Source organism: Anopheles maculipalpis, chromosome 2RL (genome assembly GCF_943734695.1).
Source record: "Anopheles maculipalpis chromosome 2RL, idAnoMacuDA_375_x, whole genome shotgun sequence".
NCBI classification, from domain to species: Eukaryota; Metazoa; Arthropoda; class Insecta; order Diptera; family Culicidae; genus Anopheles; species Anopheles maculipalpis.
In genome coordinates this window covers 47,637,458-47,657,893 of record NC_064871.1, presented here as the reverse complement: position 1 = coordinate 47,657,893, position 20,436 = coordinate 47,637,458, and the positions used below count along the sequence as shown (strand labels likewise).

General features: G+C 42.2%; 1 protein-coding gene across 1 annotated transcript; it reads left to right on the top strand.

Moving 5' to 3' along the window:
- LOC126558743 (protein tipE) lies at positions 1-10,739 on the top strand. The gene is made up of 2 exons (XM_050214802.1): positions 1-776; positions 10,474-10,739. Exons 1-2 carry the CDS (start codon positions 1-3, stop codon positions 10,541-10,543), a joined length of 846 nt encoding a protein of 281 aa, XP_050070759.1. The 3' UTR covers positions 10,544-10,739.
- Positions 10,740-20,436: the final 9,697 nt, after the last annotated feature.

The following is a 20,436-nucleotide window of genomic DNA, read 5'->3' as shown; positions in this document are numbered from 1 at the left end:
ATGAGGAGCGATAGTTCGGAACTGCTGCTCGAGCAACAGGCCGAAGAGCTACGGAAGAAGAAGCTGCTCGAGCTAGCGGCAGCCAAGAAGGCTAAGAATGGACCACCGCCGAAACGATCGTTGCGCGAAAATGCCTCCTTCTACACAACGTCCAGCCTTGCCTTTCTGTCGGTGACGGCCGGCGCCTCGCTGCTCTTTCTCGTGCCCCTGTATGTCGATCCCGCCATCTCGACGCTGGTCGGCGACTTTGTCGAGCGGCCGACGATGTGCGTGACGACGCGGCGCGAGGACATGACCGGGCTGTTTAACTGCTCGTGGAGCTCGTGCCGCGAGGGTTGCACCTCGGACGTGTTCAAGTGCACGCACATCTACGTGACGTTCATAGACGATCTGAACTTTACCTTCCCGTTCAACGCGACACCGGCGGAACTGTTCAATCTGACCGACATCGAACGGTCGGAGGAAGCGATCCTGCTGGTCAACATCAAGGGCTGTGGGTATCCGCCCACCGTCAAATGCAAGAACTTCACCGACCTGTACGGGTTCGAGGGAGCGGTGTTTCCATGCTACTACTCCAAGCAGAACAAAACGGTCGTGATGACTGCGTACAACCGGGAGGACCAAGTCAACACGATCATCCACTTCTTCGTGGTGCCGTTCATCGTGACCGTCGTGTCGTCGGTTTTTCTCTGCATTATGCACTGTGATTGTAGGTGTAAGAAGGAACGCCGGCGGCACCGTCACCGGCATCGACGGCCTAGGATAGAGAATCTCAGGTAAGACACACACCGACACAGATACATACACCTACCTACACCTTCCCCGGACCGGTATTTGGACTGATTTTCAGCGTTTGTTTGTTACCGGCTGAATTGAAATTTAATTAAGGGCCACGCAAATGTCTGCCCGTGTCCCATCGCTCCGTTACCCAAAACCGTTCCCAGCAGAACCTGTAGCTGTGCGTCACGCCAGTTTTGGAGCGTTGGAGCCACAATTTTTAATGCAATTTGGGTTTGCCTGTGTGGCGAATATGATTATTTGTTGAAAGCCATCGCGTAACGAAGGGACATTGTTTTTAAAATTGTTCCACACACACACACACTGACACGCCCTATAAAATGTCTGATTGTCTTGTTAGAATTGTTAGCTAAAGCTTCTATAAATGAGTCGCCTAAGGCTAGACGCTGCTAGACACACCATTTATGTTGAAGTAATTAGAGTTAGAAATCCAAGTTAGAAATAATAGCTTCAAGGTAAATAGTGAATGTGAGGAGCGTTAATTTTATTTAATTGAAACTTGTTATAGAATTACTTGACGTTTACAATTTAATCAACAAAGTGTTCTTCTTAACTCAGTCCGGTCCTGATCCGGCCGGATCAGTCTGATCCGGCTACGACATGCTGATTTCGATTGCGAGGAATTGTCGGAACTTCGCAAGTAATATATTTAAAGGTCAATTCTTCTCTATGCTTTAAGCAGATTTGATTTTCTAGGGTGTGTCCTCAAAGCACTTCTGGCGAAATACCACATACCAGTTTCGGACGGTTCCAAACGGTATCATTGCACCTACTTAAAGACACCGATTCCGATATAGTTTTTGGAACCGTCTGGAATCAGATTCACTATTGTGCCACTTTGGCCCATCTCTGATCTGCTGCTTCTACTTGGCTTAACGAACTACTAGGTAACGCAGGTTACGCCCATCTAAAAGCTTACTAGACTTGCTGAACAAGTGTAGTAAGCGATTGGATTTCTAGTAAGTCGAGTCTAGTAAGCCAAGAAGAAGAAGACTTGCTTATACCACGCGATTGAATAGTCAGTACTCACTACGGGTGAACGCTCTGTATGGGATTTGAACTACGGTCCAGTCATGTGAGAACCGGCGCCGCAATCGTCTCTATCACCGGACCGCCTCTATGCCTGGCTTTGACACTTTCAGAGCCAAGAAATTGACAGCTGTCAATTCTCTCTCAAATCAAAACGTACTATTCGCATCTCACCCACCACAAAGATATCCGTAGTTTGGTGGGAAAGAGACTAAACTTAAAATCCGAACGAGAATTTGTTGAACGTGTTTAAGAAGGATTAAATTCTATTAGTTCTTCAAAATTAGAAGAGTAATTAGAAAAGGAACTTTTTTTGACAAAAGATAATCGAATAACATCCAATTTAGATCATGGTGTGCTTTGTCCATAGCTGCTTTGAATTTTTTATTCATAATTAACGACCAGGCGGCATTGTTAGCTGCTTTGAATGTATTAATGATGTTTTCTTTTTATTTTGTAGTGCTGAAAGTATAGATGGACAAATAACAAGCTTATTAATAATTCAATCAATATTCCTTGGTTAGTCGTGATCAAGATCAACCAAAGATGGTGAAGCTACGAGCTCGTAAATAAGACACATGCACATTTTTTGGCCATAAAATCTTCCTTAAACAAGAGGGCCCACCTGTCTCTCTCTCTCTCTCTCTCTCTCTCTCTCTCTCTCTCACCTTTCTGACTCATTGTTTACAATGTCACGTAGTAAAAATTAAACAGGAAATAGTGTGGCCGTCACGGGATGTGCATTTTTGGCGTTATGTCTGCTGTATCTTCGGCTGTTTCGGTGGTTTTGTTTTTGCTTTATTTTTTTCATTTGACAACGTTAATCGTCTACCAGCACCGCGCTGTGCGGGGAGTTCCGGTGAATGTTTTTGTCATTCGATGCGGTACTGTTGGTTTGCAATTTATCGCAGTTCATTACGCCATTCGAATGAAACTCCACCGTTTCGTGCAACGTGGAAACAATGCAAACGAATTTTATTACTCCCAAAGGATATCGCTGTGGAATGGGAAGTGTTACGGCTGTGAAGCAGCTCATTTATTTAATCTTTAATGTGACCCATCTGGAAGGGCATTAAATTGTAATAAGATGGTGGCGCGGGAAGGCTCGTTTAAATGACACCGAGCCGATACTTCGTTGGTGTTAAACATATGTTATGCAATGGAGCATATTTCATAAGATAAATGGCAAAAAGCTACTCAAATGGTCTTCAGTTTCGTTTGCTACGTAAACTAGGACTTACTGCCGTGTAATCGACACATTCGCACCTGACTTGATCATACCCTTTATATGCTAATAACATTCTTCATGCGTCCTCTCAAATGAAGCAACCTTCAAGTTTCAACTTTAACCTTTTAAGCGGTCTTGCAAATTCTACTGAACTCTACTTCGGCTGAGCCCTATTAGGAGATCGAAATCGGGACCATTATTAGCATGCCGTCCTGCCTGAATTTGAACCCAAAAGTAACACGAAACGGAAGGTTCCACTACATCGCCTACGGCCCACAAGCAGCAAAGTACAAGCCTTTCGCCGAGCCAGTGAAGTGTGTGAGTTACGGAGTTCCCCCAAACCTCAAGGGTTTTCGGAACAATTTTTTATTCACCTCTAGCTACCGAAAAGTGTTCACTGGGTAGAATTAATTATTTTAAACAAGTTTCTTAAATGCATTTGAGAAGTGGCCACTAGAATGTTCTGTCCTCGAGCAGTAGTGCAGCAAAGTGAACTGCACGACTGAAGTACTGCAGTATACAGGCATACTACACTACATCCTGTGGGTTAGCCATATGGAAGCTTTACTGATGGATGTAAGAACGAGTCGATGCTCACTACACGCTTGGATACGTGATTAAACGTGGATTTTTCATCGATTACCAACGAAAGGAATGGTACAAGCGACGAGAAGAAGCGATTGCCATTCTTTATCATTCTCTGCTTCAGACCTGCGATGAAGAAATCGAAAACGGAACCTCCAGCACCATGCGCCAAGCTGGTCCCATCGTTCGGTTCGGGTCGAGAGCTTTCACCTGGCGCTGGTACTGCACTTGACCTTAGGGACAGGGTATAGCACACACTTTAGCTTCTTGTTTTGTTCCCAGTGCGCTTGATGGCCGATTTCTCTGACTTGACAAACGCCCGATTGACAGCACTGCATACGGTCGGAATGGGAAAAATCGAACGCCAAGCTTCCCGGTCTGGTTCCAATGGTTCGGTTTCGAAAACGGGAAAATGCAAGAGCGATGCACGGTGCGGGACAAACGGGTGTTTGCTCGCCTGTACGCTTCCGTGTTTTTAGCCGGGGTCGGGATTTTCCCTTTTTACCGTGTGTCCTACGTGTGTCGACTGCTGGCGGTGGAAATGTAGCCCTGTCGGTGGCGGCTGTCGAAAAGAGGATGACAATCGCGTGACAGTTTCCTATAACCGCACCAAATGAACAGCCCCAGCCGCCCCATGCAATGGCTGGTGGATTATTTGTTATTTCATTATGGTTAATAGGGCGGTGGCGGTGAGCACCACTCGGTCAGTGTGGTTTGGCACCCATCGCCCTCGAAGGTTGTTTTCCTCTACTCTTCACTCTCGCTCTCGCACCGTTTCTTCCTATACGTCCCCGTTTTTTGTTTTTGATTCGACAGGGATGAGGACATTTTTGCCCTGCACTTGCTTTGAAACCGCACAGCGTCCCAAACGGTGGCCTCGCAACGTTTATTTCCGCCTCTGCTGCACACACTCGAACGTTCTAGGTCGCACCGGAGTGCGACCCCTAGCGCTTCTAGTCCACAGCCCCAAAAATTTAATGTTGCTTAACTGTGGCCACAGCACTTGTCCGAATGCTCCGTGTGCCTCCCGTGTGCATAATGAGGGACCGTTGAAGTGGTGCTTTCACGAACTGAGATCATAATCCCCACGTTCCCAAATGCCCGCGTCTAGGCCTGGGTGTTTGAAGTGTTTCGTGTTTTTTTGTTGCCATTTGTTAGGTTCTTATGACCTTCACACCACAATGCGATGGAGTTGTTCATTTTGTCGTCACCCTGCAACCTGCAACACTCTCCGCATGTCCAGGCAATTATGCCACTGTGAAAACACGTGGCTTTGAATAATGGAGCACTCACTACACACACACACACACACTTGACACAACACACTGGGTCGTTGTAGCGAGATAGCTGCCACAGTAAGGAACTGTTTCGGAAAAGGACAATTTTTGCTGCCTACCCATTTGGACGGTGATACGTGTGGTAGGTCTCGTGCTGACACATAATATTAAAATTGGAGAAAACTGGTAGAAAGTAAATTTACGTGAGCACTTCAGTACCCTTCAGGCAGGTAAATTTCTTTCAAAAAAAACCGTCGCTCAAAGAGTGATACAGCATATCATTAGAGGTAAACAAGGATTAATGATGTTGGATTTTATTCTCAAACACTCCCTCGTGACAAGAGGGGAAAAATTTGAGCAAGAAGTACGTGGATCACAACGATACTTCGTTATCGTTCTTGATTGAGGCAAATTTGTTAACAAATTCAAATGATGATTCCTAAAAAAAAAAATGATTGCAGTTTAAAAAAATATTTTCGGTTGTTTTATTACGTGATCCTGTGTTGTAACGTTCTTTAGCGGATCGAACTGTTCGGTGTCTTGTATATATTCTTCTTGGCTTCTCCAGTTCATCGAATGGCTTACTAGGCTTGTTGAAACCACATAGTTGGTGAGTCAATTCTCACTACCGAGGAACAATCCCGATGGAAATTTAATCCAGTTCGTGCCGTGATAAGATCGACGCCACTGTCGCCTCTACCACTAGACCATCGCATTTTGTATAAAATGTATGTTTTGATTGATTCTAATGTATATTAATACTATTAAACTGTTATCCGTTTGAAGAGGCTTTGACAAACACAATGAAGACTGCAATTGAAAGCCCTTTTTGATGAACAGTTATTACTGTTCCGAATTTTAAAATAATTAAAAAAATAAATTTAATTTCTCGCGAAAGACAAAAGGTTCAAAATGAAACACATTTTAACCACCGTATCTTCTAGGTTCTACGAAACCTTCGCGTTGTGAAACTTTGATCCTGGGGTTAGGACATTTGTCTTACAGGTGAAGAATATTCTTAACATTATACAAAGCTTGCCGTCTATGTATGAGACGAAATCGTTCATATGACCTCAGTACCATAATTTTCTTTCAAAAGTTCAAAAAAACTGGAATAAGCAATTGCTGAAATCGCAGCTAACTCCCGAGGGACTGCAATAAAAGAATATTCATTTTTTTTTGTAGAATACTTCTTAAATAACCTTTCATAATGCAAACACTGTTTACGTCGTTTGCTGTTAAGTGTGAAAGTGTAATTAAGAAGAGATAAATAAAAGCTCCCTATTTATTCACCAATCTGTTGATGGGTATATTTGAGGAAAAAACTGTTCAAAAAAAGGACATTTTTCGAATTTGGAATTCTTCACGAACGATGTGTTCCAACGCGTGCTAATGTTCATCTATTGCACTCCGGAATAACCGTCAATTCTCACCACTGATTAGAGCAAACTCATTTTGTCCCCGTCCAAAGCATTGTAAGCAACAGTGACACTTATGCTGCAGTAAATGTTCCGCTTGAAGAAGATGATATCCAAGGCACGTATCAACGACACATACACATCTACAATTGAGGAGGACTGAGCCGCAAGTGTCACGAATTGGTTGAGAAATGGCCATGATACATCAATTTATCGAGCAGCTCTTTTTTAAATATTTACCCTCACTTTTACGGGAGGAAAAACGGTAGAGGCAAAAAGCATCGATAGACGAATTGTTAAACATTGGATGTAAAACGATAAAATATTGGCCCAATGGATGGACGGGTGTACTAACACTGACCCCTTATGTACAAGCGGGTTGTGCAAGGCAATGCTTTTTTTTTTGCCATTACGATTCATTGGAATACTTTAACGTGGTGAAGACTTGATTAGAAATTCTCTACCAGTACACCAAAGTTGCTATTGCAATCTCTTGTGGAGAAAATGTATAAGGGAGAGAGCTAGAGAAGGGAGCAAGATTGAAAAGAAAGGCAGGAAAATGGAGTGGAAGGAACGATCACGCTGATTATGCTGATGTTCATGTTCACGTACTGGTTAGAAGTGCCTAGCAAGATGCTGCTGCCTCTACCACTTATGGTTGTAGCTCATGACGATGATGATGATGAAAATGGTTCAATAACGGGCCCGTTCTTAAAAAGCCTGCAAAAGGAACCTTTAACACCCTGTGTGTTTATGTGTACCGATGCAAAGTGGCCCAAAAACGAACAGTGAACGAGGGCATTATGGATGAGGTGAAAGATGAAGAAAAATAGGATGCAAATAAAGCGATGACGGTGTCGGAGGAAAAATGGACAGATAACGCAAGACGGAAAGCGATACGCGCTCCCGAATGCTGATAGACCGAACGCCCTATCATCCCATCCTACCTTCCCGGTTCTCGGTAAAGGAAAACATTAGATATAGTCTTCTCTCTTTTGAGAATTAATCTCTCCATCGTACACGCGGGAATGTTAAGCGTTAACGATGTTTAACGGCTAAGGGTGATAAATTCAAGCACTTCGGTTGATGTGTTGATGTTGCTGCATCGAAAAAACAAAAAATGTCAGCAAAGAAAGACATCTAATGATTTGTATGTTTTTCGTAGTTTTCAATGCTTTACATTCTACATTGTGAAAACAAAAATATTAGTTTAAAATGGTCAACAAAAGATCAATTGATCGTTGGTGTTAAATTCCGCAAGTAATAAGAAGAAAAGCCCCAAAACACCTTCGACTGGCTGGTGCAATCAAAATGTGTATTGAAATAAATAATGAAACGAAACATCAAAGAACTTAGTGGGATCACTTCAAAACGAAACAAAACATCAAATGTATCACAGGTAGCAAACATTGAAACGAAAGTGATGAACGGAAACATAAATTTGAATCCTACAGCAATCAATAAACATGGCAAAACAAATAAATGGCTCAGCAAAAAAAAGAAGAAAACAAACCATTTTGTTGGTTGTACAAGGAGACAGACAGGTAGGGGAAGAAAACGAGAGGGCCAACAAAAAAAAAACGGCAAAACAACAACAAAAATTATTTGATCCGACCTACCACTTAAGAAGATGGTGAGCCTATCATCACCCAAAGCAGGGAACACAGTCGCAAAGTATCTATTTTATTTTCCTGAAATTGCAAAGGAAAACAAGTAAAAAAAGCCCAGCAAACAACAACAGGAACATGATTCATCTGCGGAAGTACGCCGTGAAGTACGCGCGCGTGTAGTCCGTTCCGTAGCAAATTTATGTGGCAAAGGTAAAATGTATTTCGCATCATTTGATGGGACAAATTTGCATTCCAAATGCAAAGCGTAGACCCATGTTCTTCTAGCTACGTCCCACCGCAACCTTTGCTGCATGGGTGCGGCTTCTTGAGGCCAGCCTAAGAAGAAGAATCAAGCAAAGGAGCAACAACAAGCACAAAACTCGTCAGTATGGCTGCAAAAAAAAAAAAAAACAACCAGTAACAAAGAATCCGCGACGAATTTCTTTATTAAAAACATATTTTCATTGGCACGCCCGAAAAAAACTCACGAACAACTTCATTCGGAAGGTAGGGCTTTGGAGCAGGCGGACGAGGTACACGCTTTATGGTGTACTGCACGACAACTTTGGATTACGGGGTACCACCGCAACACATGGTGGAGTTTCTTTTTCGAACCAAAACAAAGATCATGGCAGCAAAAAACTAAAACCTTTTTAAAAAAAAAGCAACCCACAAAAGTGTATCAACCCAAAACTAACCGGAAAGCTTCGAAGTGGAAATCATAAAACACGTGACTGTACGATTTAATGGCACATCGCATGCGAAGAGACTATTTGGTCGGATTCACCGCGTCACCAGCGTTGTCGTGTGGGGCCGATTGTGCTGCCAGGATATCATCATCATTGGTGCAAATTTGATGGTAACGAGTGCTGCGAAGCATTCGGCCTTTTCCCTTTTGCCTGATGCAGTCACACAACTTTTCCCCAATCCGGTTCTGCATTACATGCATATTAAAGCTCTATTGACCTGGCCACACTAGACCACATTTGGTGACTTATTTTTTTATGAACATTTAAAATGGGATTTCCGTTGTAGTTGGTTGATAGAGTGCAAGGGGTGACCAGTATCAAATCCTGCCTGGATATTTCATTCGTACGAAGGATTGACTACACAACGTAGGATCATTTCTCTGGTTCTTGGTTTATTTCTTTGGTTAAAAAGCATTCTATCACTCAGCTCAAAGTGGCTCACCAGTAGTTAGCAGGCAGCTTAACCATGGTTGACATAATTTTAAATGTTCATATTTTATTTTATTCTTGCTAAACCTTAGCGATCAGTCGATCTTTAATGCTCTGAAAATCTTTAATGCTGTGGTCAATTCAGAGTTTCTTTCGGGTTGTCGGTTTTTATTGCTAGTGCAGTTTTTTGTGACTGGGCAACCTTTACTGCGTTTGTTGTGTGTTACATTAAAAAAACCACATTTGTTGGATCGTGTCAACAACTCAGATTGCGTCAACAATCAGATTATTAAATATTAAGATGCTTGTATATTGATGGTTAAGATATTGTTTATGCTAAGCTAAATGAAAATAGTCAACGCCATCCAGTGAACATTCGCCCCAACACTGTCCAAACTTCCAAAAACCGTAATTATTTTCCCGCAAGTATGGAGATACATACCGGTCCATACTGATGCTCCGTGAACACATGTGTCAAAGTTTCACTGCATAAAACCCTTTAGGCGATAAGCTGTCAATTTTCCGCATTAGTTTTGGCTGCATTTTACAGTCACAAAACATTGTAGGATGGCCCGGTTCCATCTCCTATTGAATGTTTTCGTCTATCTATCGAGAGGAGAAGATGTTGATAACCTGTAAGTGGATTGGCCTTTCTATTTGCAACTTCTTTCTTTAGGATTAAATCTACGCAAAACTTTAACTGGCTTACTCAAATCTTCATTCGTAGACTGTGTTTTGGTTTTATTACTAAATTTACTCCGGCAGAACGGGCTGAAACCGTTTTTGTATTTACTATTTCAAATCATTTGATAACATTAGCATATAATTATAATTTATTTTATTACTCTAATTTACCGCTACATCTTAACTAATCAAACCTAACCTTAAAACCTTATTTAAATGAAAAAAATATAAATTAAAGGAAATTAACGATGTATTCTGCACAAGAGCTGGCGAAGGAAAAGGTCGAGCTCGTCCGTTTTTGCGAGCTCGAAGCCTCCGTGTTGTGAATCCGGGTTGGCAGTATAAAACAATTTTACAGTTTTTTTAAAAGTATGTTTTAAAGTAATATTCCTAGCCACAATTATATGTTATATCTGCAAAAAAAGGTGTAATATAAAAGACGACAGTAGTGTGAAACACTAGGACGTAGGGTTTTTTTTCGAAAATTTCAATAGAACGGCCTGGCCATATTGCTGCCCATATTACTATTGAAAAATAGTAAAAATCAGTAAAATTTCTACCATTTAATCAAAATTTGCTAGTTTGTTTCACTCGAAGAATATCACATAAGTATCTTACTGATTCCACTTCCGTTCTGTTTCTTTCTGTTTCTTTCTCACACCCCAGCGATTCATCAATATCGACCAGAGTGGACATGCTGACACCGGCGATTGAAGTGTACAAGCCACCACTCTGACACAAGGATGACACCCTCGAAAGCAACCTCGGCAACCCGTCGACCAGTAGCGACCTATGACGAGGTATCCTTCCGTGTACGCCACCATGCTACGACGTTCCACACCGTTCCCTCCGATCGCGCCATCGGCCACCGCACGGTTGCCTGGCCGTTCTCACCATACTCGCCGGAACTGTCGTCACGCCCATCCCATCGCACACGCCACTATCAATGCTCTCACCGTGGTCACTGCTGTTCCTGCTGTTTCTGCTGACCGCTAGCAGCTTTGCTTCCGGCTCCGGGTCGGAACCTCACCTTAGCCCCCTATTTGTATACGATCTCATCGTTAACGTCAGTCACGATCGGCAGCCCGTTTGGAACGGATATGCGTCCCACTACGGATCATCATAGCGTTGGCTTTGCAGGTGAACAGGGGTGGCTCACAGGTAGGTATGGTCGAATGTTTAGGAGTGGCAAAGCTGATTAGCCAAGATAGTAGTCCCACATGGCGCATGTGTATTTTGACCAACATTTTCGGAGATAGAAAAGAAGGAAGATTGAAATGCATCGCTGGACGATGCTAGGGTGGATATTGGCCCATACTAAGCTGTACATAGTGGTTAAAACATACGGATCACTAGTTCCCGAGCCAAGTACCGTTTCGGCTCTTGCCCCGTCCGTGTCAGGAACAAAAACGATAGAGGTGTTGAGAGGATAGTAACGATAAGAAATATGAACAACTCACAACCAGTCCGGTGCTACAAGATTGTTAAAGAAGTTTTTCCTCCTTTTTTGTTCGTGCAAATAATTCCGCCAAGAAAGCGTGACCTTTTTTCCTCATTCTCCTCCATATGTGTCGTGACCGATCACGAACATTCTCGCATTCTGTATCGCTAGCAATCCCTATACGTCACCAAGCGCTAGAAATAGAATAGAACGGTAGAGTTAAAAGGTCCCGGTACAAGGAGCAATGTATAGTTTTGTTTGTTTGACCCACTTCATCGTCGGGAGAATCTTTTTTCTTGGGTCAACCCATAGTCAGTCGCTTCACGTCACGGTGTACGTCCGGGGTTTTTTTTTGGATGATTTGCAGCCAAAACCTGTCCACTGTGCTGTCCAACATTTCGCCATATTGGAAGGTGCCACTTTAGATAGGCTGATAAGTATCCGCAAACGGGCACAAATCGTGCAAGCCTTATGGCAAACATCGACAGCATTACAAAGTGAACAAATGGACGCTAGAACCGGGACGGAGAGGGTAGGAAAAAACGAAGGATAGCAACAAAAAAAAAAAAAAAACTCACATAAACGAACACCCATTCGGTCAGTTTTGGCAGGACGTGAGAAATCGGACGTACACATAAACGAACACAAAAAAAGCACGGACACACCAACACTAACGCTTGTGCTTACGGCCACAGAAAGGTTGCGAAATTGTACTATAAGGTTTTGTGTTGTGTTCTGTCCAACTCCATCCATGACCGGCGAAGAAAAAGCACACCTTAAACACACACATACACACACACCGTTCGGAATGCCTTTAAAACCTGTCTCGATTTTGGGGAGGGAAAGGTCTGTAAAGCAGTTGTACGATCAGTAAACGACCACAACGTGAGCCAGCAGCAGTCATTTGCAAGCTCGTCCCATCACCAAACGCATCTTCAAGCACCACATCGGCTAACACGTAAGAAAGACCAAACCAAAAAAAAAAAAAACTCAACAATGTAGTTTGACGTAGCAGGCAAAATGGGGCCGTCATAAATGGCTAAACGATGGTTATGGTAAGAAGCGGCATTAACAAACATGGGATGCGGCTTTAAGAACGATTGTAGTGGCGTGGCAGAAGCATTAACAACAAGAAAGTGCACGACGGCAAGGATTAGCGAAACAATCTCTTTAGGGTGTCAAATTAAAGCAACAAAAAAAAAGAAGCGGAAGGAAACAAACGAAAATCAAACCAAAAATTAATATAAATTAAATCCCAACTAGAAGAGTACGTAAGCAAGTTTAAGTAATGAAAACCCGGGTCACAGCGCAGCATAATACAACCGAAACCGATAAGCAAATATGAAATGAGCGTTGTGTATGTGTTGCCCTACTTTAGCGTTTTGTTTTCGTAAAGGGTGTAGAAAGCAGGCGAAAGAAAATAAAAAAAATTGAAAAAAAACAAATTATATTGCAAACCAAGTAAGGGCGACAAGGTTAGTTTTAGAGCGACAGAAAACATAGCGTTTAAGTTAAGTAAACAAATTAGCTAAGAAGAGTAGTTAATGATAGAAAGGAAAAACAAAAACCAAAAGAACAAAAACCGATAACATAAGTAGGAGATATGAATGTAAATGTTTATCTAAAACAAGTATGAGCATTGTTAAAATGTTATATAGGTTGAAGACAGGCAGACGTTTGGTAGGAAAAAGTCACCGAAAACTCAAGATTCCTTGCTTTTAGCTTAAAGTTTTGAAATTTTCTTTCCTTAATGATATAAGTTTAGCTAAACTTAATAAATTTGTAGTAGCTGCTTACTATCGTTTAGATTTTTTCATAATGCGTTTAGCTTTTAGTTTTCTTCTATTAGGTTACAAGTAGCTGGACACAGTTGTTTACCCGCAGTTTTGTGTCCGATGTCTTGTTTAGGTGAGTTGCAACGCTGGTAACTGGACAGCAAAACTGCACTTCAGATGTTGGGCAGGTGTGAAAAAGAAGACTTTAAGGGTAGTTGCCCTTCTAAAAACTAAGCAATATCAATCCCCACACACACAAAGACATTCGTCTCGGTTGATGAGGGCGTGCTAATGACATTGCTCAATATGTTTAGCTTTATCTAATAGCAACAGTTTTAAAACAGTGTAAAGCGTTGCTCTTCTTTTTTGGCTCACCACCCTCGAGAGGTCTCGTCGAACTGTCATTTCTGGCTTCCTTGGTTTGGGGTACAATACTCGTAGCTGGATAGTCGATCCTACGTACGGGGATTCGACACACGGTCATGTCATTTCTACTTAATAATTTGACAGAGTTTCTCATGTGCTATAATATTGATATTACCATAAAATTGTTCGTTGAACAAGATGTTGAATATTGAAGCGTTGGCAGTCCGTAAATCTCATCGGCAAACTCAGCGACAGCTTTCCTACTTTTCATTAAAATGCACCCTAATTGTTTCGATTTTCATTGTAACGTTCCAAAGCTTCCCTCATGTTTCAGATAAAACATGAATACATTAATACTTTCCGTAGTTTGAGTGCATTATCTTACCATGGCTCGTTCGATCGATCATTAGTAAAACACCGAAGCCTACCCGACTTTATGCTTTTTGGTAAGGCCAATGAACCGGCCCAACATTAAAGATTCAACAGCTGAACCAACGGGGGAATGTTTCCTAAAATTACCATGCTGACTGCTAATACCTTTTTTATCTTATATCTCTGACTCGTTTGGAATCATTTATTTCAAATAAGGGCATCGTTTTGAATACGATTGTTGGTATAAAGCCAGCGAGATTGTATTTTTTCCCCATTCCGTGGTAAATTCTTTTGTCCCTTACTTAACTACTCGGTTTGCTTACCCTTTTCACGAAGCAAGAAGGCCCTAATGCTTTTTACATGCTTCTTCGTTCTGTTGATTTATCATCAACAATTTCATAAACATCAATTTCGTGACAATTATTTTGGTGGTTTGATGATAAAGATGCCTTGAAGAATGAGGCTTGGTTATGATTCTCTGAACAGATAATAGCTTTAAAGGAAGCATCACTTATAATTGCTTATCAGCAATCTACGCTGACGTTGATAGCTGACGAAAAGAATGGAAGGACGACAGTTCATTGTGGCAACCATTGTTTAATCATCATTTCCGATTAGCGTTTCGCTGCGGTTGTGCAAGAAACAATTGCAGATAGCTTTGGATTGTTTACAACCATAGCAAAGTCTTCATTGTAAATTGAACGTTTTCTGTTGGTCTTTCGATGAAGTAGAATTGGCATGGAGATAAGGGAGTGGTACCTTCAGCGCTTTAATTAGTAATGAATATTCCTTTAACTTTTCTGCACCTTTAACAAAGAAGTTATAGCTCACCCAGTAGCAAACAGTGTGCGTGTTACTGGAAAGTGAAATGCGTTGCGTTTACCAAACATAAAAATACGCTTTTTAATAGCTCTACCGAGGGTACGTATGATTTCACATTTTATGCGTCGCATGCTATGATTCATGCTCGGGGCCTTGCTCACGTCCCGCAGCAACACGACGATCGGTGAGTTTATGCGCCCCCCGAGAGAAACGTACGTCGCACGTCCGTCTGTGCCAGGTCTGGTCGGTCCAGATCGCCCGGAGTTTGGCCGAAATCGTTGTCATTTTAAATCAGTTTAAAAATAATTTTCAACTGTCACTTTGGGACAAACAATCAAGCAGATTTACGCAATCAGGCCCATACATAGACAAGCCTTTTAAGGGGAAGGTGAGTTTAACTATTATTTTTAATTGGTCTCCCGAGAAACTTCGCATTCATCGACCGAACGCTACCGAACTGGTGAAAAAAAATCTTTTCTATGCCACATTTGAAGCAGCAAAGGCCTAGCGAAACGTTTTTTCTTTTTTCATTCTAAGTTTTTGTTAGCTATCCAGCCTTGTTTCATAAGTCTTTTTTCATATTTAGAAAGCCTCAAAACAGCTACAAAATAAAGAAAAATAATTTGTGCATGACAATATACAAAATAAAAGAAAAAGAAAATATCTAGGTGTATAAAAGCTAAGTATCGTAAACTCAAGTAAAACAGAAGAAGAAAAAAAGATAAACATGCAACAGCAAACGACAGCTATTCAACCGAAACGAGGAAATGAAACCAATTTAGCGAGATTAAAGAAAACACAAGCCAGTAAAAAAGACAAACATAGTAGTAATGTAAAGTTGAATGATGAACTGTTATTGGCCCGTTGGGGCAATGGTTGCAGACAAAAATATACATACATTCTGTCAAATCTGATCACAACGCTCGTAATTGACATTTCATGCCGTACACGACCCCCACGTGACGCGATGGAGACGCCTGGTGATTTGTGAAGCAATAACGATAAATTCAGTCCGTTTTCGGTTCGGATCGCGTATTTTAGTTTCATTTGCTAAGAAAAAATTATTAAACATTACACTGTTTTATTGCTTTAAAAGATTTTATTTAAATTTCATTGAACTTGATAGTTGTAAAAGCACGTAAGATATTGATTGCACGCTGTCATGCTAAGGAAACAGCAAAAAGGTCATGTTAGAGTACGTAGAAATACGCAATGCCTTTCATCATCTCGATTCATCATCTTACCAAACAAACAACCGTTGCGTACCTTAACCGATGTTAACACAACAACATGTTTCAAGGTTAAATGAAATTATGTTGCCCGATGAGAACCAGCAGTGGAGAGACCAATCAACTAAAATTATGGTTTTGATTGGTCTACGAACAATAGCAGTGCATGTAACTAGTTTGCTTTTATGGGTCGCAAATATAAACCATTAACAAAAGCCAGTTTTGTCTTAAAGGCTTTTCTGTGGTCATGACTTCTATAACACGGCAACAATGATGCATGACTTTTCCCTACTTCTACCACACACACACACACTTACGTCAATCAGGATGCCATGTGAAGGAGAACTTCCGACATGGCATGAGCGTATTGAGTGAAAAATGCAACAAAAAGAGCAGCTCTTTCATTTATGCTTCTCATATGCATGTACGAGGTCGTTGTCAACCGTCTAGCCGGAACGTTTCCAGCGCGAACCTTTTTCAACTGGTCCCATTAAAGACTCAACTCACACACTCACGCACGGGTGTCGGTCTGCCGTTAAGGATGGTAGGTCGCAGTGCTCAGCCAACCGGAAGCTATTTAAAAAGGGCAAACCGCACGGCACGGGTCAACTGCGCACGGATGTGGAGTTGGGAATGAAAAGTTCGCAAGTCGATTCGCTCGTTCGAAGAAGAAACATCACATTTGGCTCGGGTAACGGGCGGCAACAAACAAGCAAACAAAATACACACACACACGCTCTCGCAAAAAAAAAGGGCTGGAAACATATGGGAGGATTGGAGAGCCATGTGGTGACATATCTGTGGCGTTGACTAAAGCCGACAAACCGGCGGCTTGGTTTTCTTGCTGGCAAAAAGCCCTTTGCGATGTCCATCGTCTTCGGGCAGAAGAGCCACTAGCACAGCACTAGGACGCGGGAACGAAGAAAGAACGAAAGCAAATAAAACCATCGCATCCTGATTTCCTGTTTTTCTTACAGAAGAATATGGTTTGTTTATGCGAATGAGTTCCGTTCCACGAAGACGAACTCGTCATCGTGTCTCCAGCATTGGGACACTTTTCTTTTATTTTTTTTTTTTGTTATGGGAACGCAATTCCATAAAACTCATCCTAAGCGGGACAGAGTTTCAGTCGAAGAAAGGCTCGGCGCTTTCTAAAGTCCAGCATTAAAATGAGACACAAATCCTTGATGCCGGGCAAAATAGGTCAATTGTCACACGAAATGGAACATGCAGGATTCGGAGCTAACTAAAGTTGGGTGGCTTTATTAAATCCGTTGCATATAAATTCAATCATTTTGGAACTCATAATAGCTGTTAAAGGCTTTTTCCTAGGAGAAAGTCGAACGCCACGTTTGCAGATTGCGTGTTTGCACTTTGTTGGCGCACGACAATTTCGGCTTAAGTAATTTTTAACCTTTTTAAACTTTTCCAAACCACAATCATCCAATCATCCCGGGGAACCGGGCTGGTGGTCGGTTTGGAATTGTTTACGACGGTACAAAGTTTGGTTGGTTTATTTGCTCCCTGTTGGCTTTTAATTTGATGACTGTTGCAGTCCGGAGTCGCCGGACGAGTGGAATAAATTATTCGACCATCAGCAGGCTGGTCAAGTTGGTTCGCGGAGCGATTTTTTGGACCGGTCCGGACCGATGAAAGCAGCGAATTGAGGTTTTCTGTTCTTTGTGCGGGACCTTGGTTCATCAAAATAGATGAACGATACAGTTGAAAGTTGTTTTAGACACGTACGAAAATGGTCACATTTTGGGAAGCCTTCGGACGGTAAAGCATTGTTAAAACATATTTCATACTATTTATCCTTGCAGACAACCAGATTGTATATGTATGTATACCACAAATGAACAACTTTCAAACCTTACCAAACTTCAGGTGACTCTACCTAAAGCGCGCAAATGCTTTTCCCTTAATGGACTGTTCGCCTTGTTCAGTCCCGTCACAGAGTCCCGGCCCCCACCGTGTGGCATCTTTGCGCACATAGATCCGCTTTTAGCGACTGTTATTTGCAGGAAACAGACATCCCGCACGCCACGCTCATTCGACGGCAGTCGTGTTTTGGGGTGTTTCTGTTGTGTGCCATTTGTCGCTTGCGTGTCTAAATGTCAACTGTCCAAAAGTCACTTGCTGTTACCTCCTACCTACCCTTACCCTGCCTTGTGGTACACCTTCTTGTGGTCATGTTCAAGGCCTTTATACACGCCATTCCATGACATGGCCATTGGTTTGGGAGCAGTTTAAAGCCTTCCCCTTAGCCGGCCGACAATCGTCTAGAGCACTAACGACCTGGCCGTCCCGTAGGTGTGAAGGTAACGATGCACTACCAACCAATGCTGATGGGACGAACTACCGATCGGAAAACCAAACAAATTAAACCATTCCACGTGATCGAACGCGGACAGCTCGTGGTCATGTTGTTTCAGCCTTGATTGTCTTTCGAACAATACACGAAATACATAACATCGTATGTGTATCGGAGTGCGATTCGTGCTCTCACTAAGTTAGAATGGTTGGACAGTTTAAATTTCTTATCAATGTTTCACTCATTTTTTTTTAGTTAATACATACTTGTCCCGCTTCCCTATATTTGAGGTTAGTTTCATGGTTTGGTTAAACCTAGGTTGATTGTTGTTTCCCATCTTAGACAAAACAAGGATTTGCGGAAAATATGTCGGAAAAACTTGCATTTGTTCGATTCTGATGTTTGTCATTTGTAATTCGGAGTCCGCCTAGGTGATCTACTTGGGATCACCGGATATTCGGATGTTCAAATCCCAACTTGATCGTCTCCCTTTATCACTGGACTGACTTTTAGATTATGGGTAATTCAAGTCCGTGAGGAAGATTCCATGCTGTCGTGTTTTTCTCTATTGTGCATCTGTATATTCAAGCTCATTCACAGCATAATTAAGCTTTTAATTGCATATATCCGTAGCATTTTTATGCTTTCACAGTTTTCTGTTGGGATTAGTTCCATTCAATGATTAGACGATAAGCTGAACAATTAAATGTTTTTCATATGGCAATAGAACCTCCAACCTCAACAATTGTTACAGCTGACTTTATTGTATAGAAAAGTGTTTAATTTTCAGTATTTCTATTCTTCAATACAATTGAATAGTTGTGAAGGACCTCATTGATTCTGGAAAAAAAGATAAGGACCTTAGTAAATACCCTTGACTCTAATCTCATGCAGGCCATCGATATGGCTTACTAAATTGCCGATACCACGTAGTTGGATAGTCAGCCCTCACTACGGGGGGACGGTCCGGATGGGGTTCAAACCCCGGTCCTGCCGTTTGAAGACCGACGCCGCTGTCGCCTACACCACCGGGCCGCCCCCGGTTTGGGTTTGGGGGAACTATTTTATTTATTTCATTATCTAGGGCACGATTGGAAACGCGAGGCTGATTGGATTGGATTTAGGATCAATACGACGAAGACAAAATACCTGCTTGCCAGCGGCTCAGACCGTGATAGAGCCCGACTCGGAAGCAGAGTATCAGTTGACGGCGATGATCTCGAGGTGGTAGAGGAGTTCTGCTACCTTGGTACGATCGTAACTTCGGACAACAACGCAGGCAGCAAAATCTGAGAGCGCAAACTCCTGCGATCCAGAGAACTTCAACAACACACGAAATGTACGATTTACCGCACCTTGATACGTCCGGTAGTCCTCTGCGGATACTAGTCTTGGACTATGCTGACGGAGGACGCCAATGCACTCGCCATTTTCAAACGGCGCGTGCTAAGGACTATCTTTGGCGGTATGTGCAAACAGGGCGTGTGGCGAAGGAGAATGAATCACGAGCTAGCTGAGCTGTTTGGCGGTCCTGATATCCTGCCGAGATTTAAATCCTGAAGGATACGATGGCTGGGGCACGTGATGAGGATGCCGGACTCATGCCCTACGAGGAAGGTGCTCATCAGCGACCCGTTTGGCACGAGGTGTAGAAGAAAACAGCGAGTCCGTTGGCTGGATCAAGTGGAGTCGAACCTGTCTAAGATCAGATATAGCCGTGGATGGAGGACTGCAGCCCTAGACCGATTCTATTAGAGCTGATTGGTGACCTGACCATGTCTACTATGTCAAAACTATGTTCACATCAGTACGCCAAACCGAGTGATATAGTATAATCACTTATTAAACTAAAAAGGTGGCTGTTTTTTAATAAAATTTGTAATTGAACTGTTGTCCTATTTGATTCATGAACACTTGAATATCAATATTTGCATCAAATTGGTGATACATTAATTCCAAGAACCAGTGGAACCTAGTAATATTTTCCCCCAAAAAAAACTTCTTCAAAGTGCAGATTTACCAGCTTCATAACACCTTCAAGGAAATGTTTGGACAATTGACGTGAAATGACGCCATTTTTATTGGACGCACCGTTTTTACGATATAATTGAACTTTTCGAAAGTTAATTACAAACAGGGTTAGCATGCTAACCGAGGCGTTACTGCCACTTTCCACAACACCGCTTTATTGCTGATTAAGCTGCTGCTCGTTGTTGATGTTGTGTGGTTTGTTATTGCGCTTCTTGTGTAAATCATATTTACACGCCTAGCTGCACAAACACATGCCAAGAAACCGTGACACAGGAGGGT